This window comes from Silurus aristotelis (assembly GCF_946808225.1).
Source record: "Silurus aristotelis genome assembly, chromosome: 14".
NCBI lineage: Eukaryota > Metazoa > Chordata > Actinopteri > Siluriformes > Siluridae > Silurus > Silurus aristotelis.
Genome location: NC_139587.1, coordinates 25761308 through 25788494, shown reverse-complemented (window position 1 = coordinate 25788494; position 27187 = coordinate 25761308). Strand labels below are relative to the sequence as shown.

General features: G+C 41.1%; 2 protein-coding genes and 1 long non-coding RNA gene across 19 annotated transcripts in view; 2 read left to right on the top strand and 1 right to left on the bottom strand.

The window, feature by feature from the left end:
* The window catches only part of mical2b (microtubule associated monooxygenase, calponin and LIM domain containing 2b), a 69822-nt gene extending 57145 nt beyond the window's left edge, over nt 1-12677 (bottom strand). For 15 of the 16 annotated variants that reach the window (XR_014536708.1, XM_083560943.1, XM_083560952.1 and 12 more), the window contains exon 1: nt 12480-12664. The gene's annotated coding sequence lies outside the window, so the exon portion shown is untranslated. Of the gene's footprint in view, nt 1-12479 lie in introns of all 16 variants that reach the window. The other variant, XM_083560956.1, reaches the window with a different exon arrangement.
* The window catches only part of LOC310737020, a 65841-nt gene extending 39049 nt beyond the window's left edge, over nt 1-26792 (top strand). Inside the window, exon 2 of the long non-coding RNA XR_014536725.1 lies at nt 26318-26792. This is a non-coding gene — a long non-coding RNA (uncharacterized lncRNA). The remainder of the gene's footprint in view (nt 1-26317) is intronic.
* On the top strand, nt 15366-26792 carry dkk3b (dickkopf WNT signaling pathway inhibitor 3b). Of its 2 annotated transcripts, XR_014536721.1 has the most exons (8): nt 15366-15621; nt 16280-16360; nt 16735-16812; nt 21656-21748; nt 21856-22000; nt 22979-23129; nt 23755-24208; nt 26323-26792. XR_014536721.1 is itself a non-coding variant. In XM_083561152.1 (7 exons), exons 1-7 carry the CDS (start codon nt 15433-15435, stop codon nt 23819-23821), a joined length of 804 nt encoding a protein of 267 aa, XP_083417278.1. In that variant the 5' UTR covers nt 15366-15432; the 3' UTR covers nt 23822-26792. The 2 variants fall into 2 exon arrangements, 1 of the variants encoding a protein (XP_083417278.1); XM_083561152.1 differs by having other exon boundaries at nt 23755-26792.
* Nucleotides 26793-27187: the final 395 nt, after the last annotated feature.

Here is a 27187-nt window from a genome sequence, read left to right as displayed (position 1 = left end):
GTCTCTAAACCAAACAACATCTCAGGTCTCATCACAGTCCTATAAACTTTCCCTTTCACTCTCACAGATACTCCTATCACAAATCACTCCTGCTATCACTCTTCTCCACCCACTCCATCCTGCCTGCACTCTTCACTTCTCTAACACACTCTCCATTACCTTGCCCTGTTGGCCCCAGGTACCTGAACTCCTCCACCTTCTCCACCTCTTCTCCCTGCAATCGCACCCCTCCACTGCCCTCCCTCTCATTCACACACATTTACTGTGTCTTACTCCTACTGACTTTCATTCCTCTTCTCTCCAGCGTGGACCTCCACCTCTCCAGGCTCCTCTCCACCTGCTCTCTACTCTCACCACAAACCACAATATCATCCACAAACATCATGGTACAGTGAAGAAAAATAGAACATTTTATATAAAATAAGGATGAAATGGGTGGCGTCTTGCCACTTTTTACTTCAGAGCTCTGCTGGGGTTAAAGAAACCGGCTCTATTTTGGCTGCTCATGCCGAGGCAGGTATCGTTTTCACTGAAGCTGAAAGCAGTGGCTGTGGAAATGCTGAGTGTGCAGCTGCTCCGAAAAAGAAGGTAGGAAAAGGGGATAAAGTGGAAATCATCTAAGCATGAAAAAGACGGGCTGACAAATAGCCTGCCAGCCAGCGTGGTCGGAGAATAACAGGAAGATCTAACATATAGCTCAGCTGCTGAAGAACATTTCATTCCAGGGACACCAAGAGACCCGAGTGGTAGGTCAGACTGTCGATGTGTTATAAAACCGTTTGTAAAAGTTTATTTGCGTTGTAAAATCCTGTGGTGGGAAAATAATTCAGAGCAGACCGAATATGTAAATTCTAGAATTGTCAAGAATGGATGAAAGACATCTGGCAGCACTTGGATATGTTTTGGGAAACCTGCTCTTCAGAGGAAGTCTTCAAAACAGAATAAGAAGCAGAGAAGAGCATGGATTAGCATTTCCAGCCTCCATCTCTCCTTGTGCTCATCTCTTTTAAATCATGACTTCTGAGATCTGTTCTAACAGCAAACTAGACAACACCTAATGTTTTGCAGACATTTTTCCAAACCCTTTAATCAATCGTTGACTGGACCTCCCTAAAAATATACAGCAATCAGAAGGACAGGAACTAGAAAGGATTTATTGCTATTCGTCTCAAACAGATATCTACATACCGGAAAGTATCCACTGCACTTCACTTCTCCAACATTTTGTTATGTTACCGTCTCCTTCTTCTTCTTCTTCTTTCGGCTGCTCCCATTAGGGGTCGCCACAGCGGATCATCCGTCTCCATACCACCCTGTGCTCTATATCTGCCTCTTTTACACCAACTACCTGCATGTCTTCCCTCACCACATCCATGAACCTCCTCCTTGGCCTTCCTCTTTTCCTCCTACCGGGTGGCTCCATCTTCAGCATTTTTCTACCAATATAATTCATGTCCCTCCTCTGCACATGTCCAAACCATCTCAATCTCGCCTCCCTCACCTTGTCATCAAAACATCCTACATGTGCTGTCCCTCTAATAAACTAATTTCTAATCTTGTCCATCCTCGTCACTCCCAACGAAAACCTCAACATCTTCAGCTCTGCTACCTCCAGCTCCACCTCCTGTTTTTTACTCAATGCCACTGTCTCTAATCCATACAACATCTCAGGTCTCACCACAGTCCTATAAACTTTCCCTTTCATTCTTGCAGATACTCTTCTATCACAAATCACTCCTGTCACTCTTCTCCACCCACTCCACCCTGCCTGCACTCTTTTCTTTACTTCCCTAACACACTCTCCATCACTTTGCACTGTTGACCCCAGGTACCTGAACTCCTCCACCTTCTCCACCTCTTCTCCCTGCAACCGCATCACTCCACTGCCCTCCCTCTCATTCACACACATGTACTCTGTCTTACTCCTACTGACTTTCATTCCCCTTCTCTCCAGCGCATATCTCCACCTCTCCAGGCTCTTCTCAACCTGCTCTCTACTCTCACCACAAATCACAATATCATCTGCAAACATCATAGTCCAGGGAGACTCCTGTCTGACCTCGTCCGTCAACCTGTCCACCACTGCAAACAGGAAAGGGCTCAGGGCCGATCCTTGATGCAGTCCAACCTTCACCCTGAACCAGTCTGTCGTACCTACTGCACACTTTACTGCCGTCACACTGTCCTCATACATGTCCTGCACCACCCTCACATACTTCTCTGACACACCTGACTTCCTCATACAATACCACAACTCCTCTCTCGGCACCCTGTCGTTCGCTTTCTCTAAATCCACAAATACACAATGCAGCTCCTTCTGTCCTTCTCTATACTTCTCCATCAACATCCTCAAAGCAAATAAGGCATCTGTGGTGCTCTTCCTCGGCATGAAACCATACTGTTGCTCACAGATGGTCACCTCTTCTCTCAGCCTGGCTTCCACTACTCTTTCCCATAACTTCATGGTGTGACTGATCAACTTAATTCCCCTGTAGTTACTGCAGGTCTGCACATCTCCCTTATGCTTAAAGATCGGTACCAGCACACTCCTTTTCCATTCCTCAGGCATCCTCTCCCCTTCCAGAATCCTGTTAAACAATCTGGTTAAAAACTCCACTGCCATCTCTCCTAAACATCTCCACGCTTCTACCGGTATGTCATCTGGTCCAACCGACTTTCCATTCTTCATCCTCTTAATCGCTGCTCTCACTTCCTCCTTACTAATCCTATCTACATCCTGCTTCACCAACTCCACATCCTCCAACCTTCTCTCTCTCTGATTTTCCTCATTCATCAGCTGCTCAAAATACTCCCTCCATCTTCTCAACACACTCTCCTCACTAGTCAACACATTTCCCTCTCCATCCTTTATTGCTCTAACTTGCAGTACATCCTTCCCAGCTCGGTCCCTCTGCTTGGCCAATCGGTATAAATCCTTTTCTCCTTCCTTAGTGTCCAACCTCTTATACAGTTCCTCATATGCCTTTTCCTTGGCTTTCGCCACATCCCTTTTAACCTGCTGCCGCATCTCCTTGTACTCCTGCCTACTCTTCTCATCACTCTGTCGATCCCACTTCTGTTTTGCCAATCTCTTTCCCCTAATGCTCTCCTGCACTTCCTCATTCCACCACCACGTCTCCTTGTCTTGCTTTCTATTTCCAGATGTCACACCAAGTACTTTTCTAGCTGCCTCCCTCATCACTCCTGCAGTAGTTGCCCAATCATCCGGCACCTCTTCACCACCACCAAGCCCCTGTCTGACCTCTTCCCTGAACCTCACACTACACTCTTCCTCCTTCAGTTTCCACCATCTTATTCTTCTTTCAAACCTTACTTTCCTCCTCTTCTTCTTCGCCTCCAAAACCATCCTACAGACCACCATCCGATGCTGTCTAGCTACACTGTCCCCCGCCAACACCTTACAGTCTCCAATCTCCTTCAGGTTGCATCTCCTGCACAGAAGATAATCCACCTGTGTGCACCTTCCTCCACTCTTATACGTCACCCTATGATCCTCCTTCTTCTTAAAATACGTGTTCACCACTGCCATTTCCATCCTTTTAGCAAAATCTACCACCATCCGCCCTTCCACATTCCTCTCCTTAAAACCATACCTACCCATCACCTCCTCATCACCTCTGTTCCCTTCACCTACATGCCCATTAAAGTCTGCCCCAATCACCAATCGTTCTTTCCTAGGTACACCATCTACCACTTCATCTAATTCACTCCAGAATCTTTCTTTCTCCTCCATCTCACAGCCAACTTGTGGAGCATAGGCACTGATGACATTTATCATCATCCCTTCAACTTCCACCTTCACGATCATCACCCTATCAGAAACTCTCTTCACCTCCACTACACTCTTACTGTACGCTTCCTTCAGAATCACCCCTACACCATTTCTCTTCCCATCCACACCATGATAAAACAGTTTAAACCCACCTCCAATGTTCCTGGCCTTACTCCCTTTCCACTTGGTCTCCTGAACACACAACACATCTACCTTTCTCCTCTCCATCATATCAGCTATCTCTCTCCCTTTACCTGTCATAGTACCAACATTTAAAGTACCAACCCGAACCTCTACTCTCCTACACTGCTCCTTTTCCTGCCGTCTCTGTAGACGCCTTCCTCCTCTCCTTCTCCTCCTTCGGCCAACAGTAGCCCAATTTCCACCGGTACCCTGTCGGCTAACGATACCTGTGGCGGTCGTTGTTAACCCGGGCCTCGACCGATCCGGTATGAAATTCTCATTTGTTACCGTCTCCTTCATTTCCTCAATTCTACAAACAATACACCATACTGACAATGTGAAAGATGTTTCTTTAAAATCTTTGCTTTAAAAAAAAATACAAAACACATCTACATAAATATTTACAGCCGTTGCCATGATACTAAATTGAGCTCAGGTGCATCCCGGTTCCGCTGATCATCCCTGAGATGTTTATTTAACTTGATTGGAGTCCACCAGTGGTAAATTCAGTTGATTGGACATGATTTGGAAAGGCACACACCTGCCTATATGAGGTCCCGCAGTTACAGTGCATGTCGGAGCACAAACTAAGCCATGAAGTCCAAGGAACAAGACATGATCCAAGGCACAGATCTAGGGAAGGGGGATGGAAACATTTCGGAAGCACTGAAGGTCCCAATGAGCACATTGGCCTCCATCATCCGTAAATGGAAGAAGTTTGGAACCACCAGAGCTCTGTTTTAAACTTGTTTTAATTGGCACTTGATGGTTTCTACTCATCAACATACAGTTCAGTATCTGTTCAACAGCAAGCAGAACATTAAGAGAGGAATAAGTGATGAAGGCACTCCAGACTCGAATTTACCACAACACACGTGACCTCATTTACACGATAGGCTCATGTTCATTTTAATAGAAATCAGTGTTTGACTTATTAAGATCATTCTATTAATAGATCAGTGTGCTGAGAGTCACATTCGAGTGTTTTCACATAAACTGAGTTGATGAAGCAAAGACAAAAATTATAATAAGAACATTATAGCTGTAATAAATCATCATGCTTTGGATACAAAAGTACATTAAAAAAGTTTACTTCTGTACTTTTATTCAAGTAAAGATTTAAAGGGACACTTACTTTTGCTCTCTACTACATTTACTCTAGTAAATAGTTTGTGAACTTTGTCCACCACGGAGACAATATGGTAATATTTGTGCTCATTTAAATACTTTAAATACTTCGAAATCAGGCCTGTAGTTGTCGATTGGAGATACTGTGTTGTGAATGTTGGAAAATCGATTGAAAAGTGTTTTCTTGTGCCACATTGGTCTTGACCTCGACATCATCATGCACTCAAATTGATCTTTTCCCACAATACAAAAGTCACAAACAAGTGTTGGGCCTGGGGTTACAATTGGGTCATTAGTCTGCTTTCGGTTCATGTCAATCCTAAAGAGTCCTGATTCACTGATTCCAGACATTCAAATCTAAAACTGACCCTTTCATTTGAATGTCTGGAATCAGTGAATCGAGACTCTTTGGGATTGACATCGGCATGAACTTAGGCTTTATTTTAAACCTGTCTGGTTGCAACTGTAAAGAAAAAAAAGAAAAAAATGTACAAAATACTGTCATCTTACACAATCACTTGTTGTGCCTCATGCTTGGACAGATTATCTGATAAAACGCAGAATCTAACGTACTGTACGCTTAGAAGGTTACGGTATGACAACAGCTGCTGTACATCAGACCCTGCAAATCCTAAAAAACTAAAATCACAAAAGGTACGAATTGATGTCAAAGCACATTTTATTCTTAAAACATCATTTTATTTTAATATATATATCTATATATATATAAAGCTCAAATACCACTGACTGACTCATTCACTCATCACGAAATCTCAAAAACCACTGAAGGGATTGCAATGAAATTTGGAACATACCTTCCTCTTGGGTCTTAGGTGCTCACTAAGAAAGGGTTTTGAAAAATTCGCCCTGGATCGCGGCTAACTCGCGAGAAACGCGATTTCTCACGCATTGTAAATTCTTCGAAATAACATTACGGATCCTAATGAAACTTACTACATTGTTTCTTATTAGATGTTAGATGCACGATAAAAATTATTTTCAAAGTAGTTTGCCCTGTATCGCTACTACAAAGGGGTAGTACGTTATTTGTTGACGTTACGTTCTGATCTCTGATCATCCAGTCCTGCTCAGTGCTTACTGCTTATTGCCATATTGCTTAGCGTTCTGCCTTCCGTAGCAAAGCACGCGTACTTTCCGCTAGTATCATATAAACCGTTACTAGGGATGTAGGGAAATATCCATTCGCAGGAGTATCGCATTATTTTGCTCGCCGATACTGTATCGATTCTCAAAAACGCAATATCGACAAAAAAAATAATAAAATTCAAGATTCCTGGCAGTTGTTTTGAGTTTAAATCCTGACCGCTAGACAGACATTAGTCTTCTTACCTCTGAACATAAACAGTGTACAGGAAATCACTAAAGTAAGGGTACACCACTGATGTTAGCATTAATATCCACCCGTTTCCTACGCCCCATGAGGCTTTGCGCAAACTAGAGCTGGAACTTCTGATACGACAATCATTTGCTGTACACAATTAGCATCATTTTACCGAATCGATCATTTTTATTGTATTTTTTTAATATTTATTATTTAATTAGTATTACCAGTAGTATTAAGCTAGGGTCCCTGGTGGTCTAGTGGTTAGGATGCGGCGCTCTCACCGCTGCGGCCCGGGTTTGATCCCCGGTCAGGGAACCAACCCCAGCCACTCTTAGTGCCGGCCCCAAGCCCGGATAAATGGGGAGGGTTGCGTTAGAAAGGGCATCCGGCGTAAAAACATGTGCCAAATCAAACATGCGGAGGATCCACTGTGGCGCCCCCTAACGGGAGAAGCCGAAAGAAAGTTTACCAGTAGTATTAAGCTTGTAGTGCGACGCTGCAAAAGTCGACCGTGTGCGTTTTGTCTAAAACATTGTGTCTGTAGAAGCTCTGCGTGTTCTACCTTTCATTTTCACATCATCTACTACGTATAGTGCATGTTCGATCCTTTAAACTGGAAAAGAACGTGTGGAGTTTGTCTCATTGGAACCAGAAACTATATTTATTAGAGATTTCTATTTCTAATTCAACACATTAGGAGTTGATGTTAGTGCTTAGACATATCATACATTCATTTTTTTTTCTAAAATCTATTCCAAAACCTAAATCAAATCATCTTCTGGTTGCAGGAACAATTCCATACAAATCCTAAAAATGTCTGTTCACTCATTCCTTGGGAACTCGTTACAGGGACAGAGCCTGGGACAACCCGAAAGCAGGAAAGGACACCACCCTCAAACCCCCTGTGGAGGTCCCAGAGTGAGACCCGAATCAAATTTGACATAAGAAAAGACGAACAGGTTTTCCATCAGCTGCCATCTTGGCGTGGCTGTAATTCCCAAAAGTGACTGTAAAGCAAAATTTTTTAGCACGTCACAGCACCTCCCTCAATTCCTATGAGCGCGTCTTATCCAGGAGCTTTCAGATGTTCCCTCGGCTCAGAATAGCAGAGTTTCATATTTCAGTTTCCAGGAGGGTGTGATCGCATTGCCGGCCGCCAGGTTACAGGAGGTTAGGACACCTTTTCTTTTTTTTTTTTTTTTTTTTAAAGCAAACAGAATTAAAGCGAGAAAAACTTCCCTGGTAATTAAAAAGATTACTGTGTAAATTTCATTGAATATTTGGACGTTTAAAAAGGGTCACTTTCTCTCAGGAAATCGTTGTGCTTCACAACATTTATGACCTACTGAGAAATCTGCAAAAATGATGGATGATGAATGGGATCCTGGTTTTACTTCCTGCTTGCTTGCGTTTGCAATTTTCCCGCCCTACAGGAAGTCGAGGCATGTGCGACGCTAAATCACGTGCACCGGCTGCGCAGGTCAAACAGCTGGGCGGTGACGCTGGAAATGCAACTTGTGTTTACTTTGGATTTAGGCTTTTCCGGTATGCCAAGACTGTTTGAATGCGATCCTGATAATTCGGCTCTGGGAACCCTCAGGGTTAAACGTGGATTAGAGTCGTGGTGAACTGTGCAGTCTCAGTCCCGTTCTTCCTTCCAGTACGTGAACTCACTGACACACGGTACATACAGCGAAATGTACATATAATACATAAGCATTGTCCACTCCTGAAATACAAAAACAAAAAGTCTCTGAAAACCCCAGGGAAAAAAAAGAAAGAAAAGAATTCGGTACTGCAGGGTTCCTGATTCGATCTCGAAAAGATGCTTATCCGTGTTTGTAGAAGCCAAAGCGCACACACGTGTGCAAAAAGATCACGTTACACCTCATGACAGCTGGAGACCAGCGCTGAATACACAGGAGAGAAAATACTGAATTATTTAAGCCACCATGGTGTACAGGCTGCTGTTGCAAAAGTTTGTGGACACCTGACCAGGTTGGTTATGTGCTTCTCTTCGAACGTCCCATTCCACATTTATTCTCCATTTGCTCTCATAATAAACTCCTCACTAGATTCAGGAATTTGTTTATGGATATTGGTGCTCATTCACCCAACAAAGGTGTTGGGAAAGTCAGGTTACTCATGTGATTCACATTCATCTCAAAGGTCTCCGATAGGGTTGATGTCTTGGAGAGGAAGATCTCCTGCTGTAATCACTTCTTCATAGAGCTGGTTTTGTGCAACCTGAAACGGGTTGTGGGTCTCCTAGTTCATGTGAAGCAAAATTTTTATATGGCCCAGCATCAAACACAACTGATACAATTGTGTGCCTTTTAAGTTTGTGAGAACAGTTTGGGGAAGAACCAACATGTACAGAATGGGCTACGGAAAAGTAGCCTGACTCCGGCGATAGCATGATGAGATGAACGAGCATGAATATTTTGTGACCCACACACCACTCTACAACAGATGCTCAAAGCGGTCCCCGTCTGCGCACCTTTAGGGACGTCTGAGCGTGTTGGAGGATACTGTTAGCGGCTCTGCAACGGTGATGTGCACAGAAGGACTGAACAGGAAGGCGAAATAAAGCTGCACAAGGGGGCGACACCACATACGCCAGACAGACGGACAGTCAGCAGACAGAGAGCATGGGGACTACGGCCTGTCCTCAAACAGCCTATATTCGGGTGTTTTCTCGTATCATAGCTTGTTAGGATGCTGGGGTCAGAGCCACGATTAAAGTCTTTGCTCAAAGACCCAACAGTGGCAATTGGCAACACTGGGATTGAACTTCCAACATTTTGATCAGTTACCCAGAGCCTTTAGCGTTGAGGCCAGTCTTCGGATCCGCCTTCATCCCGATGCCCTCCATCTGGACGGAGTTTGAAGACACTGAAGATTGATTTGGGTCTGTAATATCGCCGGTCTGCTACAATGGCTCACGACCACAGTGTGCACGAACAGTTCTGCATTTATTGCGCAACTCAACAATGGAACTGCAATGAATGGACATTCGGTGATCAGGATGGGTTCCATTTTGAGTCTGGTTTCATGCTCATGCCATCTCAGGGAGTTTTTTCTTGCCCCTGACTCCACTTTCTCACTCATCAGGGATAACCTATTAAGGGACGGCCTTACAGGCTATATACATTTTTTTTTTACAACCTTATAACCGCTTGATCTCTGATCTTGACCACCATACAATTCCCTCGATATACAAAACCTTTACTATAAATAAATGCATTAAAGAAAGCATCTGAACTTTACTAACAGAAAAACAATCAACACCTCCTGACCAATCAGAATCGTGATGAGAGAACCGTTCTATCAAAGAGCCATTCAGACAGACAAACGACTGAGCTAAAGCAGAAGTTCCTGTGGGAGGCTCAGAGCTTTATTGCGTTCTGCTGATGATTAGCGCTAATTATGACATTTAGCGCAAAGCCAAGTCTGTCCCTCGGTGCGTTATAGCAGAGCTCTCCTCGCGCCTGTCCTGAAACACGGCACTTCGCTGGACTTGACCGCGAGGCCGGTGTGCCGGGGTATTTTTGTCATGCCGGTTGCTGATATGCTGCACGGCCCTTATAAGTCGGAGTGACTCTCCTGGAAACTGCTGCTGCTTGGCATGAAGGAAGGAGGGGGTATGGGAAAGTTCATATGCAAAACCAAGAAATGCGCCTGCCGAGTGTACGTTCAAAGCGAGGTGTCGCTGGAGATGCTGAGTGGAAGCGGCACCTTGGACCAGGGCTGCAACATCGGATTTTAGGCTAAAGGTAATTCTTTTTATCTAAACAAAGGTTCCTGATTATGAGGTTCTTCCCTGAACTGTGCATAATTGTACAGAACGCTCTTCCAGCATAACGTTGCCCTGTGGACCAAGCAAGCTCTCTGAAGACATGGTTGTTGATGTTGTCATGGTCGGTAATAAGATCTTGAGGGTCCTGCACAGAGCTCTGACCTCCTTAACCCTACTAAACTTCGGATTAATTTGGAACTGGAGTGTTCCCAGAAGAGTGGCAATTATTAGAACAGGGAAAGGGGAATAAATGGATCCTGAACTGACTCCTTGCAATGTATCAAGTCCTATACAGGTATGAACTAAAATCTTTAAAATGCTCTCTGACTGGTAGCTTTGTTTCGTACAAGAATACGGTTAGGAACAGACTAAAGAGGGCATACGTAAAGCGTTCGCTCAGACCTCTGCGAATCGCCAAGTTATGCAAAAACTGGACGAAAGACAGTGTGTGTCCTTTTGTTCATTTGCATAGCCAGAAACATTCAACCAAAACCTCTAAAAACGGATGAAAAGACATGGCAGTGCTTTCGATATATAAAACAAGCCAGGACTTGATTGCCAATTAAGAGCTCACCAACAAACAGATCAGTCCTCAATGTGGACATGAGGTGTGAACTCACATTTTAAAAACCACTTACAATGAACAGGGTCATAGGGGAGCCTGGATCCTATACCAGGGAATTGGGCCAATCGTGTACACACCCATATCTCCTATCCATTATACATGAAGACTTTGGGAGGAAACGAACACCTGGAGGAAACCCTCACAGCATGAGGAGAACATGCAAACACAACACCTGCGGGGTAAACGTGCGAGACAAACGTGCTAACCACGAAGCCACCGTCTATAACGCCAATTAACACAAATAAACCCATTTGGCAGAAGCGACAAAAACAAATAAAGCCACAAACAACGCACTCAAGTCTCAATCAGTGAATGTGAAGACTTAATACGCTAAAACATTTCCTGGTTACACAAGTGCAATTTTTACCACCTAGTGCGCAGTTATTGTGAACTAAGAAGTGAATTATTTATATAGCACACTATCCAGTGGCCCCCAGATGAGGACCTGCCCCCCTTTGGAGTCCGTGGCCTCTCAAGGTTTCTTGCCTTATATAGTTTCTTCTCACCACGGTCACTTTCCTAATAGTTATGGATGAATATTTTGTTGCTTTGTGTTGGTAAAATCACAACATAAACGGAGGCAAAGCAGCCTCATGCCATCCCATCCGGTTTGCACTTTGCCATCGTTTGTTTTCCGACAGAACAACGACCCCCAAACACACCTCTGGGTGCAGCACTCATTTAGACGCCCCTGGTCTCCACAGTCACCCGATCGTAATCAAGGTAAGACGGATTGTTATGAGTCCCAGGTGACTACCTTACGTGAAGCGGTCATCAATGGAAAAAGGTGAAGAAATACAAATACATGTTATTCCCCTCCCAATGTTCTTTCATAGTTTCGACTTTACTATTAATATACAATATTGAAAATAATAATAACATTTTAAAAAACAAAACACATTGAATTAGAAGGTGTGTCTAATTTATGACTGGGGGAAAAAACCTTCTCCCCTCTTGTCTGTTCACTCAATTACCAGCTTCTGGATGCCAGATGTTCTATTGGACGACCATTTAAATGTACTGTAAGAGTTAAAATTCAATTTACAGCTATTTTTAATGCATTATATTGTATTTTTGTGTAAAAGGACGAATAAACTGACTTACGAATGTGCTTTCAGAACGGAACTCATTCATTAGTGGAAGACTTTTACTATCTATCAAATTATACACACACAAATTATACACACACACACACACACACACACACACACACACACACGAAGTTCATATCAAGTCAAACCAGCCTAGAAATGGTAAAGAACATAAACATGCTGGAAAACCTTTCAAATAAATAATAATAAATAAATAATTTCCTAACCAAATAATCTCTCAAAAATAATACAATAAAATAAGTTTGATCATAATTGTGAACACATTTAATGCCTCCATATTTTCCATGTGTTGAAATATTCAGGTTACCAGTGCACTTGATACTTCATCCTGACCAGACACCTGATATCTTCACTTTAATCAACTCTTTTATAAATATAAGCCTCTGTTTTAAGAATAAAATCATATAAAAGTAACACTCTGCTCATGCAGAAGTACATGTAACGAGTAACAGTGTAACACTGACCCACAGAAAAGCCTCATGTCAAACACTCACCGGCTTCATAGGACCTCCAGCTTCTTCCCAACGCAGAGTCTATCCTCTGAACTTCACATATAACCCTCAAAACCTTCTCAAAAGTGGGGAAAGTCTTTAAAATTAACTTAACATAAAGAAACCGTGGGTTATTTATGTGCTCTTGTTTCCCCTCCAACTGCTCTGAGCGCTTCTCCAACACAGACTGAGCGCGTCCACGCTTTTTATACCAGGAGGCGGGGCTTTGGAGTAGCATCGTCCAATCAGAAGCGAGGACGAGTTCAAATCGACTTCCGAAAGCTTTCTTTTGTAGTAAACAAAACAAAAAACAGCACTAATAATAAAAATATGTATAATATATAATATATATATATTTTTCATTTTAATATTATATATATTATATTATTTTATTATTATATTATTAACAATTAAAATGAAAAATTATAAAATATATATATATATATATATCTTTTTTAAATAATAAATTCTATAAATTATAACGCTATTAAGAAAAAATTAAGGCAAAACCTCATCCTCCATTGCACCCAAGCACACCCAAGCAAGGGGCTGATATTTGAGTGCATTTGCCACATAGCAGCTGCTAAAGAAGGGCATCAGTTTTCACAGGCATGTCACCTTGTCACCACGAACATGCCACAACATAGAGTAAAAATCCCTCCTAACAATTAACACTAATGCACAAGTGTATTTTCATTCATTAGAATTATATCTTAATTTTTTTTTTTTTACTATAGTCTTTTGTCATATATAAATGTATTAAAGTTATCCAAATGGTATAAAAAAAATGATCTTTGCTTAGAAATTGTATTAGTGTATCTATTATGTAGTATGTGGACCAAAAAAGAAATTGTATGAAGTAGAAATGTGTAAAAAAAATTTTTGGATATGTATGTAATTATATAAATTGTTTTAGATATGAGCCCAATTTCTTTAATTGGGCCTATTGTCAGGTCCTTCATTAACTAAATACCATTTTGTCAAAAAAATTGTAAATTAAAATACAAATAAATTCTGGTTAAAACTCTAAAGATTTGGAATGCAATGACAATCAAACTTGTATGTTACCAAAAAGATATAATAGTATTATATTCATGCCTTCACTTAAATAGAAAAGCTATTTCTATTAAAAAAAAAAAAAATAGGGGTATTTGATAGCCTGTATTCCTACTGCTTGTATAAGTATTTAATTGAATTATTATGACTTGAGTTGAATAAGTGAACTATTTCAGAAACACTAAACAGCATCTGGACTTTGTCTCTGGGTGTTAATGTGGCATGAAATAATAATAAATAAGAATTTATGGAGAACTGCTGCCATCTACAGGACAAAAAGTATATTGGTCATTTATGATTTCATGTGTTCAGTGGAAACCTTTAAATCAATAAATAAGTGTTTACTAGTGGAAAATGTTATGGCATTTATAGCCCGAAAACATTGTACCAAACTGTTTATATTAATTACAGTCCAAATCCATTTTCATGGTTTCTGAGTTTTACCCTCCCACAGCAAACTCCACGCTGTTCCTGTAGATCTTCCACAGCATCTTCATGGGCCTCCAATTGTAAAGAACTCCATCCAGGAGTAGAAAGCAGGACGAATCAGGCAGATTTAGAAAGAAGAAAAAGACAGGATTACTGGTACTGGTTAATTAATTATTAATTAATTATTCTAATTAAAAAAATAAATAAAATCGAAGGCTGGACATTATTATTTTTTCCTACTTTTATAGTATACAGCACAAAGTTTTATTAGCCAGCTAAAGCCAGTGAAACCTCAAAACCATCCTGTAGATTATTTTAAATAAAGATGCCATAAAATAAGTTTTTTTTGGTTCCCTGAAGGCTGAAGAACATTTCGGTAAAAGGTTATTTTATTATAAAAAAGGGAAGCTGGTAGTTTAGTGGTTAAAGGTCTGGGTTCCTGAATGGAAGGTCAGGAGTTCAAACCAGATTATCGCCAAGATCCACTAGTGGGGGAACAAAACCACTTTTTCAAAATCCCTCGAAAAAGTATGTGAAATAATTATGTGAAATATCTCATATGGAATGATGTAGTAAACAAAAATGTCCTCCAACATTGTCCATTTAGAAAACAAATTGTACAAAGTGAGAACTCGATTCTCTCTCTCTCTCTCTCTCTCTCTCTCTCTCTCTCGCTCTCTCTCTTGTTAAACATGCTCCTGAGGTTCCAGTGACCACTGGTCCTGCCCCTCTTCCCTCCACGGTTCTTCCCACTTTGTCCAGGGTTAGGGTTAGGGTTAGGGTTAGGGTGCCTCTGGATGGTGTTCTCTTCGTTTGGAGGCCACTCTGTGCAGCTGGGGACGGTTTCTCATCAACGCCTTTGGTGGTTCCATGAAATTCCAGAGTAAGAACGGGCGCTTTGAGGATGGATTTGGACTGTAGTTAATGTCAACATCTGCTACATTGATTCAGGAATACAGTTTGCTTCTGATCACCATCACTGCACCACAACATCGTTTATCTGCAATAAATGGACATTCGGTGCAACCCAGATGAGGATGAGGTTCCCTCTTGAGTCCGGTTCCTCTTAAGGTTTCTTCCTTATGCCATCTCGGGGAGTTTTTCCTTGCCACAGTCGCCACTGGCTCGCTCATTAGGGACAAACTTACACTTATAAAAAACATCTTATTCATTATTTATCAGCACATTATCAGTGTAAAGCTGATGAAAATGAATTGAATTGAATTATACAGTACACTATAAAATCAGTATACTGAGGTGATATAAGTATTATATATCTCCAGCTCAAACACTGAGGTGATGCTTTGAAGAAAACCAAGAATGCTGCTCTGTCACTTTAATAACAGAGGCATTTAGAAAGCCAAGAAAGTTCTTTCTTTTTTTTTTTTTTTCCACCCCTTTCGTCAGTTTCCCTTTAGTCTGCTCTCTGAGGTCATACTGGAAGAGACTCTCAACTACAGCACACACCACCATGCTGCTCATGACCCTCATGTCTCTCTGGATTAGCCTCGTCAGGGCAGATCAGAGGAGACCCTCAGACCTCAACGAGACCCCGGGGAAACATGAGGCTCTGGGACAATTATCTTTAAATGAAATGTTCAGAGAGGTGGAAAAGCTGATGGAAGACACGCAGCAGAAACTTGAAGAGGCTGTGCATCAGGTAGGACACTTTCAATCTCTCTCCAGCCAGGACAAAGCAAGTTCTCGTTCATTCACAACTCCTGAGGTGGAAGAACCTGAGGTTCTGGAGCTTCAGATTATGAATATATGAGAGGCATAAAAATCTGTCTTGAGAGATTTAGGAGTTAAAATCACATTAAAATGCTTTTTTTAAGAATGGATGAAAATGCTAAGTAAATTTCACATAATCAAACATACTGTACCACAAAAATGTAAATTATTTGTGTATTGGTAACATTTTAAAGGTATTTGAAAATCCTAAGAGATCTACATTGACACCATGAATAAAAAAAAATAAAAAAAATGAAAAACTTGCTGTAGTTTTTCCATACAATAGATCGAAATTTGTTTCGTATTTCAGGCTTCTGGTTACAATTTTCTGGCTACAATTTACAATTGTAAATTAGCTCCGCCCACACCTAGAAAAAAAAAAAGCGTGTGAAGTGACTTTCAGGGAGGAGCAAGTCTTGTCAAAGATCGCTGATGGCGATTAAATGCTTTTCTTTTTTTACTCTATGACGTAATAATTTAGTTTTTTACCGTTTTTTTTTTTTTTTTTTTGTTGCTTTTTAGCATTTCCTCGAATCGTTCTAAATATTTATTATAATAAAAATATTTATTATATCCATGATATTTAGATGGCGAATGAGACATCCAGATCTTTTTATGGACAACGTCTGCCTTTTCGACATTCATCTCCTGATGGGACCAGAGACATGGTGGGTTTCACTCCCTCACACACAGAACTGACAGAAAGAAATCACTAAATATAAATGTTTACAAATGTATACAAATAAAATGTTGATTTGAATGGAACTGAATTGATCAAACTGTCGATAGGGTGAAACTTTCTGTGAGCATTTAATTAACATTTACGAAGGAGTCTCTAATTTTAGGTTACAAACTATGAGTCATTTCGAGTAGTGGAATTTGATGAAACCCCCCCAAACACACACACACACACACACACACACACACACACACACACACACACACACACGTGTCAAAACCCTCAACTATAGATTGGTTTGAGAGATTTGAAAACTTGAAATTTGAAATGATTGAGATGATTTTGATGTTGGTTCTTCTGTAGGACTCTGAAAGTTCGTCAGGAGATACATTTTCTTTCACACCGCTCATTCAGGAGAGCCGTTGGAACGAAGTGGACCATGTGAGCACACACACACACACACACACACACACACACACACACACACACACACACACACACACACAACCTTATATTAACAATAATTTAAATGTTTGTCTTCCAGGCTATAAAACAAGTTTATTTATACAAACAATGTCATTATTAATGACACCCACCCACATAATACACAAAAGTACAAAAGTATTGGGACACCTGCCTTCTCCAGCCATATGTGGATCTTATCCAAATTGGTACCACAAAGTTGGAGGCACCCGATTGTATATGACGTCTTTGGACGTGGTGGATTTTTGGAGTGGAAGATCTCCTGCTATAGGTCTATAAACCCTATTGAACATCTTTGGGATGAACGTGAACAATGATTGCACTTTAGACCTTCTTGTGGCTGAATGAGCTGAAATCTCCATCAAATCTATCTCATTATACATACTCACCCCTCCCTGCCTTATTCTTATATATCAAATTTGTATTTTATCCTTATTTTTTATACTTTACAATATACTTTTTATACTTCTATACTCTATTTTATAGTATTTCTATTAACACGTTGGACTGGCGTAATAATGCATTTCACTACATGCCGTACTCTGTAGGATTGTAGAATCTGTAATAGGATTTGAAATCTAGTGGAACATCTTCCCAGAAGAGTGGAGCTTATTAGACATTTACCGATGGTGCGTATCATCGTCCTTTATTTATTTTCAAATTGTGTCTCGGAGTGCTTCATTTCCATTTCCAGACGGAGTTCGATGAAGTAATCAGCGGATAAAGCAGATGGCACATGTTCGACGCTCTAACCACTTTCCTGTCACGACTTGCACAATAACAAAGTGCTACATGACTCACACGGCCCCTGATTCAACATTTCCCCAGGTTTTGCTGTTTTTTATTAATTTTTTTGCTTGTAAACTCGAGATTTTTTTAACCCTCAGGACAGACTGGAAAATAGTTTTACTGCTGTAACTGTAGACTCCAGACGCTTTAATAGCTTACTAGCCACTGCCTGTATTTACACCCACCCACGTGCACACAAGATGAAGTCAACCTTTCAACAAAACTAATTAGAAATGATATGAATTTAAACCACTCCATGTGTCTCTGTGTTATTAGCAATGACGCTGTCTGGAGCCGGAGAGAGAACGTTAGCAGGAGTTTACCTCTACACCCTGGTCGCTAGTTTGCCATTAGCAGTGGTGGTGTGGTCAATCGCTGGCACTTGAGCTGAACTATACTGTGATTAGGCAGACTGGAAGGAATGTGTGGTGAAGGGATGACGCGTGGCACAAAAAAATCCTGCCACTGGATCTCAGCTTTAGCATAGCGCTAAGTAGCGACCCGTTGTTAAGTGGTTTCGAGGAAATGGCGGCGTTCGGGAAAACAGCTGGCTACTGTATATTCTCTGGGGGTGCTCGATGATAATTGGAAGTGATGGCAATCTGATTGGTTTGATGTGTACGTTTACAATTGTGCTCAGAGTTGAGGAGAAAATCTGATAAAAACTTCTAAAGGACCAGAAGATTCAAACCTGATCTTAAGATCTGGATTCCAGCATGCACAAAGCCATCTCCATGAAGATACAATATAAGTTGGAGTGGAACTGAACCAACTGAAGACCTTTGGAATAAATGTGAACGCTGACTGCACCTCCAGACCTCCTCACCTAAATCACTACCTGACACCCTTATATCTGAATGAACATAAATCTCCACAAAATCTAGTGGAACATCTTCCCAGAAGAGAAAATTGTGACTAAATGTGGAATGGGATGAGATCTTATGGTCAGGTGTCTTCAAATATTTGTCCATCTGGTGTACGTGTGTGTTGCTACGGCTGAATAGCTGTGTTCATGGTAGTGACATGCAGGAAAATTTTTCCAGCTTTCTAAAAGTCTCCCACGCTGGTCTGTGCTCTCCAGCAGAGCTTTGATCTCGAGTGTTTGATGAGGTAACAAGAGCAGAGCAGATCTTTCCTCTGACTGCTTCCTACTTACATGAAACCTCCAGCTAATGAAGCACTGGAATTGAAATGCTCCACAGCACTGCATAAACAAGACACAGGATTCGCTGCATAACATGGAGGCACGTTCCTTAGATTTAAGGATTTAATCTTTCCAGATCTGCCTGAGTCATACTGGATGGAGTTCTCTTCGATTGGAAACCAAAAGATCCAAGGTTCAGCCTAAAGATCCATAGGACACAATGGCTTGGGGCTGCAACTGCCATGTACAGTTTTACACTGGAGTCTTTATCATTAAACATTCGGTGTCACCTTTTTCGTTTGAGTTTGGTTCCTCTCAAGGTTCCTTCTTCATACCATCTCAGGGAGCTTTTCCTTTCCACAGTCACCACTGGACCAAAAGATTAGGAACAAATATATGATGATTTGGGACAATTGTTAAAAGCAGTAAAAAAAATTTGAGACACGAGCTCAAAGATACAAACCCCAAATGGTTTGCTTTACGTTCTTGCTGGAACCGTGAACCACCTAAAACAAAAACTCCAACCAAATGAATGAATTCTTTCAAAGACATCATGATAATCACAGCTTCTAAGTGTTCACAGCTGCGCAGCCTCGTTGGCCATGATGTCGGGGTTTCCCCATAATGCATCGCTTTTAAAAACTGAGCAATTATACGTACAGTGAAAGTACAGATGTTTTCAAAACTATACAAATACAAGCTAAAGTAAAAAAAAAAGCAAAAATCTAAAAGAAAGCAAGTAAGTGTATTTAAACGAATAAGAAAAGTCTTTAAATGTCTTATTGTACTCAAGTTATTTATACCCCTAATATCAGGGGGCTAAAAGGGAAAACTCTGAATTTGTTAAGCTACATTGACAAAAGTATTGGGACACCTGACAATTCTGCAGCTATATTTGGTTCTTCTCCAAAATTGTTACCACAGGCACATGATTGCATTGGATGCGGTGGAATTGAGGTTTCCCTTCACTTGAACTAGGAGACTCAAACCTGTTCCAGCATGACAATGCTCCTGTGCACAAAGCCGGCTCCATCAAGATACGCTTTTACATGGTTTGGCGTGAAGATCTATAGAGCTGCACCCCAGGCCTCCTCACCTACATCAAAACCTTTCCTAAAATGTATTAAAATAATCACGAAAATCCCCTCAAATTCTAGTGGATCATCTTCCCAGAAGAATGAAGCTCATTCAAAGAGCAAATGGGGACCAAATTTATTTATAACCCCAATAAACTCAAATCCATTCAGCTGGCTTATAACAGATATTATGACATGTATATTGGGTGATATAATCTGACAGGAAATGACATCACTGACACATTTATGATATAATTCTATCAGCTTGATGGCACGAGGTTTATATAAAGTGTTGAAGTTGTAAAAATGGATTGTTTTTCCTTCAACAGAAGTAGAGTAGTAGCGCTGTTCCTTTTTTTTTTTTTTTTTTCGGGTGGAGAATTAATCTTTTGGAATTTCCTGGTCTGGGAGTGTATACACAGTCACACACGCACGAGTAAAAACACATACAGACACACACACACACACACACACACACACACACACACTTCAGCATTTTTTTTTTTTTACTGAATGTTTCCTAGGCACTTTAACATGAGATTATCATTATATTTTACTGTATTTAGGAGAATAACCTAGGAAAATAGTGTTATATTTCTCTCTCTCTCTCTCTCTCTCTCTCTCTCTCTCTCTCTCTCTCACACACACACACACACACACACACATCTTCATGGAACCAACAACAACAAAAAAAAAAAAGAGAGCCTATTATTTACTCCTCCTTAATGTCTTTCCCTTCAAGTGCCAAAAATTCTGTCTCTCTGGTCTTATTAACTTTCCCTCTTACAAAGTCAAGGAAACATAATGAAATGCCCTCTAGGATTCTTTTCCATGCAAGGAAACAAAATGAGGTACCCTCTATGGTTCCATTACATGCAAGGAAACACAAAGATGTGCCCTCTGGGGTTCTCCAAGTGCAAAATAAGGTGTCCTCTAGAGTCTAGGATTCCCCAAGTGCAAGGAGAAACAATGAACTGCCCTCTAGGTTTCCTTTACATGCAATAAAACACAATAAACTGCCCTCTAGTGCTTCCCAAGAGCAGGAAAACAAAATTAAGTGTCCTCTAGAGTTCCCTCTAGAGTCTTTTACACCAGTGGTCCCCAACCCCCGGGTCAATTGGTACGGGGCCGCACAGAAAGAATACATACCTTACATTATTTCCGTTTTATTTCTTATCTGATTCTGGTTTTGTTTTGGAAAATGACCGAATTCTCTCCACCACATCTGTCTATGACTCACTCTTGATGCATGTCATGATGCCTCGGTCACATGTCTTACGTCCATCCGCTACCTTCTTAAAGGGGCAACATTAATTGTCCGACATTAATCCAGTCCGTGGTGCAAAAAAAGGTTGTGGACCACTGCTCTAGACTTAGTGCAAGGAAATACAATGAAGTGCCCTCTTGGGTTTAACGACGTGAATTGAAAAATGATATAGTGGAAATGTGATACATTGCACTCTATGGTTCTCCTAACTGTGAAACAGAATAAGGATGCCCCTTTCATGGAGGATATTTAAAAAAGCTTAAATAAGCTTTAAATAAGCTTTATAAGGTTCCTTTCATGTGAGAAAATGGAACAAAGTGCCTCCTAGGTGATTTTTGGTGAAAGAAAATGTGCCTCTGGATTGTCAAATATAGTAGAAAAAGAATCAGGTGCCTGCAGTATTTTATATGCCTATTTTGCCCTCTGCCCCTCAGAAAGCCGCCGCCTTCACCTGCATGAAGACGTACTATATGAGGTAACAATAATAGTGTGTGTGTGTGTGTGTGTGTGTGTGTGTGTGTGCAGGAATGTCTGATTGATGAAGACTGTGAGGAGAACTGTTACTGTCTCTACAACATCAGCAGCTCCAAATGCGTCTTGTGTAAATCCACGAACATGGTGAGGAATTTCTCTTTAAGCTGAGCTCATGGTGATCTCAGAGTGGTGAGTGAAGACATTATCCCACTCAGGTGTTCCTCTGATGATGTCCTTCATCATGTTTGCAGGAGTGTGTGAAGGATGAGGAGTGCTGTGGAAAACAGCTGTGTGTGTGGGGCGTGTGCACACAGAACAAAACCCGAGGAGATTCAGGGACCATCTGTCAGTACCAGAGCGACTGCAGTCACCTGCATTGCTGCGCCGTACACAAAGGTACCACAGGGGTCCTCGTTCAGGGTTTCCACACAGGGGTCCCCGTTCAGGGTTTCCACACAGGGTCCTCCTTTAGGGTTTCCACACAGGGTTCTCGTTCAGAGTTTCCACACAGGGTCCTCGTTCAGGGTTTCCACACAGGGGTCCTCGTTCAGGGTTTCCACACAGGGGTCCTCGTTCAGGGTTTCCACACAGAGGTCTCACACAGGGTCCTCCTTCAGGGTTTCCACACAGGGGTCCTCGTTCAGGGTTTCCACACAGAGGTCTCACACAGGGTCCTCCTTCAGGGTTTCCACACAGGGGTCCTCGTTCAGGGTTTCCACACAGAGGTCTCACACAGGGTCCTCCTTCAGGGTTTCCACACAGGGTCTTCATTCAGGGTTTCCACACAGAGGTCTCACATGGGGTCCTCCTTCAGGGTTTCCACACAGGGTCCTCCTACATTGTTTCCACACAGGGTCCTCCTTCAGGGTTTCCACATAGGAATCTCATGCAGGGTTTCCAGACTTTGGTCTCATCCAGGGTTCCCACACAGGGGTCTCCCACAGGGTTTCCATGCAGAATTTCCACATAGAAGACAAGGACTGATGGAAAAGGAAAAAGTGAAGGAAAAGAAAGGATGTAAGAGAGGAAGCAAGGATGTGAGAAAGGATAAAATAAGGAGGAAGAGAAATAAGGGGAAAAAAGAAGGGGTGAAGGAAAAAAAGGAAAGAAGGTAGAGAAAAAAGAGAAGGAATAGAAAGGATGTACGGGAGGAAACAAAGACAAAAGATTGAACGGAAGGAAAGTAGGGAAGGAATGAAGGACAGTTTGAAACATAGAAAAACTAAAAAAAAGAATAGGATAAAGACTGAAAGAAAAATCAAGTGAAAATAAAACGAGAAAACAAATGTATAGACAGAAACTTTGATGATTTTTCATAGTTTGAACATATTCTTAATAAATCACTCCTCTGTGTGTGCGCGTGTGCGTGTGCAGCGTTGCTGTATCCGGTGTGCAGACCACGGCCTGTAGAGGGTCAGATCTGCCACGAGCAGCCAAACGAGCTGCTGGAGCTGCTAATGTGGGATGACGAGGCTCCTCATGAACACTGCCCATGTGCTGCAGGCCTGAAGTGTCAGCAACTGGGGTAAGTGTACACACACACACACACACACACACACACACACACACACACACACACACAGTATATAGACGTGTACTATTGGAAGTCTTGCAGCACCATCTGGTGGTGTACAGCTCCATTGCACCACCTGGTGTATTTTAGGAAATACAAAGTAAAAGCATTAAAACTCTTTTATTTTGTATTTTTTATATGCTCATAAAACGTACTTTTTTCAGGATAGCCTTTATATGATTAATTTTTATGATGTAGTCTGTGATGTTTATTAATTTTTTTTATTACTTTTATTTATTATAATATTGAACTTTTTATTTAATTTTTTCTCTATGCTTGGAAAGCGCTTTGAGATGTAACTTTTAAAGGCGCTATATAAAATAAAGAATTGTATTTATATATATATATATATATATATATATATATATAGTCAATTTCTAACCATTTAAAAAAATAAAAAATAAATTATAATTATTAAATATTATTATAATATACACACAGTGTTACTAACTCCATTAGAAATCTATGGCCTCTATAAAATTGGAAAAAAAGAGAATATATATATATATATAAATATTTTTTTTAACAAAAATTCAATATATTGTACATCTATCGAGATCGTATTTTTGTTTTCCAGCCAAGAGTCCCTGTGCCTGATGAAAAAGAGCTCATCCAGAGCCACGAGCCCAAGAGACTCACATTAACCCCAATTAAGGGGAAAGACAGCGACCGGCCCACCAATCCAATCAGTTTGTCCTGCAATATTACACATTTATAACGTTTATAACGTGCGTATAAATGCATTTGAATTACATTCAGTCACCTGCAATACGCAAGTATTATACAATTTAATTTATTTACTCAAAGAAACCAGAATAACCAATAAACGTGTCATGACATGACCCTGAAAAGTTGCTGTACACCCCCATTCTTTACAAATAATCATAATAAATAATAAATCATAATTAAATGCTACACTCTACAGACACCTGACTATAAGATGAGTATGTACTCCTTTACTAGATTTTGTGGAGATTTGTTTTCATTCAGATACCAGGGTGTTAGTAAAGTCAGGTACTGATGGAAGTGAGGTGAGGAGGCCTCCATCTCATTCTACCAAAGATCCAGACAACCTATAGGATTGTGTGCCTTGAAAATTTAAGGTATCAGTTTGAGGATGAAGCAGATACGGCTGGAAAAGTCAGGTGTCCCAATACTTTAGGTCATACAGTGTAGATTTATATCTCTAATTGCTTCCTTGTGTTTTTTTTTACTATATATACAGTAATCAGGCGTAACATTATGACCACCTGCTGATTATTGTGTTGGTCCCCTTTTTTCTGCCAAAACACTTCTAACCATTCGAGCATCAATATTATGACGTTCTTCCCCAGTTTGAGCTACAGGAGATCGTCTGTTGGATCGGACCACACGGACCAGCTTTCGCTCCCTACGTACATCAATGAGCCTCAACACCCACGAAACTGTCACCGGGTTCACCACTGTTCCTTCCTTGGAGCACTTTTGATAGACACTGCAGACCAGGAACATGCAGATGCTCTGACCCAGACGTCTAGACGTCTCCATGCTGAGATATATCGGGATATATCAGTGTTATTCACTTCACCTGTTCTGTCCATTCATGTCCACCTGGTCATAAAATTATGCCTGATCGCTGTATATCTGCAGAACTGTGAAGGAGAAGAAAAAAAATAAAATAACACCATACAATAGATCACTGTTTTTATAAGAACAATCGGTAATAAATTCTGGAATCTGACTGGTGAGCAGATTCGGGTCTTGGGTGTTAGATCATTTTTTTTTTTTGTGTGGACATCCTATAGAGGTTATTATAACAGCAAATTGGGACTAAATGTGGTATGTTTAAAAAAACAATCCCATACTAATCTCAGGGTCGGGTGTCCACAAACTTTTGTCCATAATTATTTATGTATTGTTTACACCATTATACACAGATCCTGTTGGTTTTGATGTTTTTATTCAAATATTTGTTAGTTCTTCACTTTTCTGTTACATTGTTTAAACCCTAAATCCACTAGAGGTCAGTGTTATCTAACCCGATACACACATACGACATTTGGCATGTACACAAGGCTCGGATTGAATCCCGCTGAAGCATGTGAAGCACATGACCGATCAACTCGCCGGTATCTATTCCAGTCACGGCGCTTTCGGTATCTCACGCTGTACTGTTTCCAAAATCAGAGCTCTATTAAAAGCATTTTTTTTTTCTTTCCAAGAACCGGATTTAACACACGACAGGCCCAATTCACGTCTTTAATTTATTCCATTTTTATTTTACAAATACAAGGCACCCATTGTATTCTCCCCCATCGACATCAACTGTGGCATTTATTAATTCTCAGAGGAAACAGATAAAAAAAAAAAAAAATCGCCTGATTAAGATTATCAGGAGGAGGAGGATAGATTATTTCTTTTTTTTGACGTGAGGTTCAGGGGGAAAAGCGTACGGCACGGAGGTAAGGCAGAACAGGGCGATGAGAGTGTGTTGGCTTGGTCGAGGCCTCGGGATCAGATGTGCTTCAGCAGCAGGAGGGCGAGAGCTGTGAGAAGATCGCAGCTGTGAGACGGCCTTTGAAACGAGGACGCGACCCGAGCGAGGGGAAAAGAGCGATGGTGGATTATCCTACAGGAATTTCACTCGACATGGATTTGTTTGGATCCGGAAAAAAAATAAATTCTGCATTCGTTATAAAGTTTACATTCGTCACAACGTTATATTTCTTCATCCTAATCTACATTTATGGCATGTGGCAGACGCCCTTATCCACTTGTCTCATTCATACAACTGAGCAGCAATGGGGTTAAGGGCCATGTTCAGGGGCCCAGAAGATGCTTTACCTAATGCATCAGCCAAAGACACATTTTTGTGAAGAACAAATAAAATGTCCTTAACATCCTATAATGTCCTTATCTTCCTATAATGTCTCAATTGTTTTTTCCTTATAGATATATGCTGTATGAGCAAAAGTATTGGGACACCACTGGGGTCAGCCGTGTTACTTTGCTTCCGATCAGTAAACCAAAAACCTTAACCACTGAGCTTCCACCTTTTCCTAATACCCACATGGTCATCCTAGTGTGATACTATAATTACTGGTAATTCCTGTACAGCAGACACGGCACATGATCAGGGTGTTAGTAATGTCAAGATGTAGGTGAGGTGAGACGACCTGAAGTTCAATAGGTTTTAAACTCTACAGCAGGAGATCTTCAACTCCAATCCATGTAAAGCATATCTTCATTGAGCTAACTTTGTGCAACAGGTTTTGGTCTCTTAGTTGAAAATTTCATTCGACTGCATCCAAAGACAAGTTTGTAGTAACAGATTGCGAGAGGAACATCGATGGCTGGAAAAGTCGTGTCCCAATACTTTTGTCCTTATAAAGTGGCAATAAATGGTTCAAATCGATGATGTGATGCAAGTCTGGAGAACGTGTGGTCAAACGGGAGGCGGCTCGTGGTGAACCACCTCGAGGTCATCATCGGGTTTCTCCATAATGTTCATTTTACATCAAGCACTTTCCATCTCTCGCTCTCGTCCTCACAGTTGGAGGTCAGGTTTCCTAATTATTATATAAAATGCTCAGGTCGAAAAACCCGCATTTTTTATTTCCTCTGGCTGTGAATGAATGTTTGTTAGTAGCTGCGTATCGCTCAATAAAAAAAAAAAAAAAACGCTTTTAAAAGTAACGGCACCCTACGAATCTACGCTCCAGGTGTAATTCCTTTTGAGCTCGGGCCTGACTGTCGCAGTGTTTCCCCAGCTGCTGTTATGAAAAAGCAAACATTCTACGAACGGCAGGAATATCGACGGGAGCTTTACTTTCGCGCGACGGAAAGCACCGGAGCTCAAACTTTGGCCAGACTTCGTTACGGCAATCTTCAGGCCGGCTTCTGCCCGGGCCCAGTAAGGTGAAACGTGCGTGAGCGGAGCAAACTGTGCGTTGAGAGTTCCTGAAGTCTGTTTACGTCATAAGTAAATCGGCCCTGACTCTAGAAATGCTCGGTATTCGAATCGAAGCGAT

Excerpts from the sequence above, each read along its gene's own strand:
- dkk3b (XM_083561152.1), top strand. The coding sequence starts at position 15,433 with ATGCTGCTCATGACCCTCATGTCTCTCTGGATTAGCCTCGTCAGGGCA. Across the intron at positions 16,361-16,734 it reads CTGATGGGACCAGAGACATG|GACTCTGAAAGTTCGTCAGG; the intron begins GTGGGTTTCACT and ends GTTCTTCTGTAG. Across the intron at positions 23,130-23,754 it reads CTGAAGTGTCAGCAACTGGG|CCAAGAGTCCCTGTGCCTGA; the intron begins GTAAGTGTACAC and ends TTTGTTTTCCAG.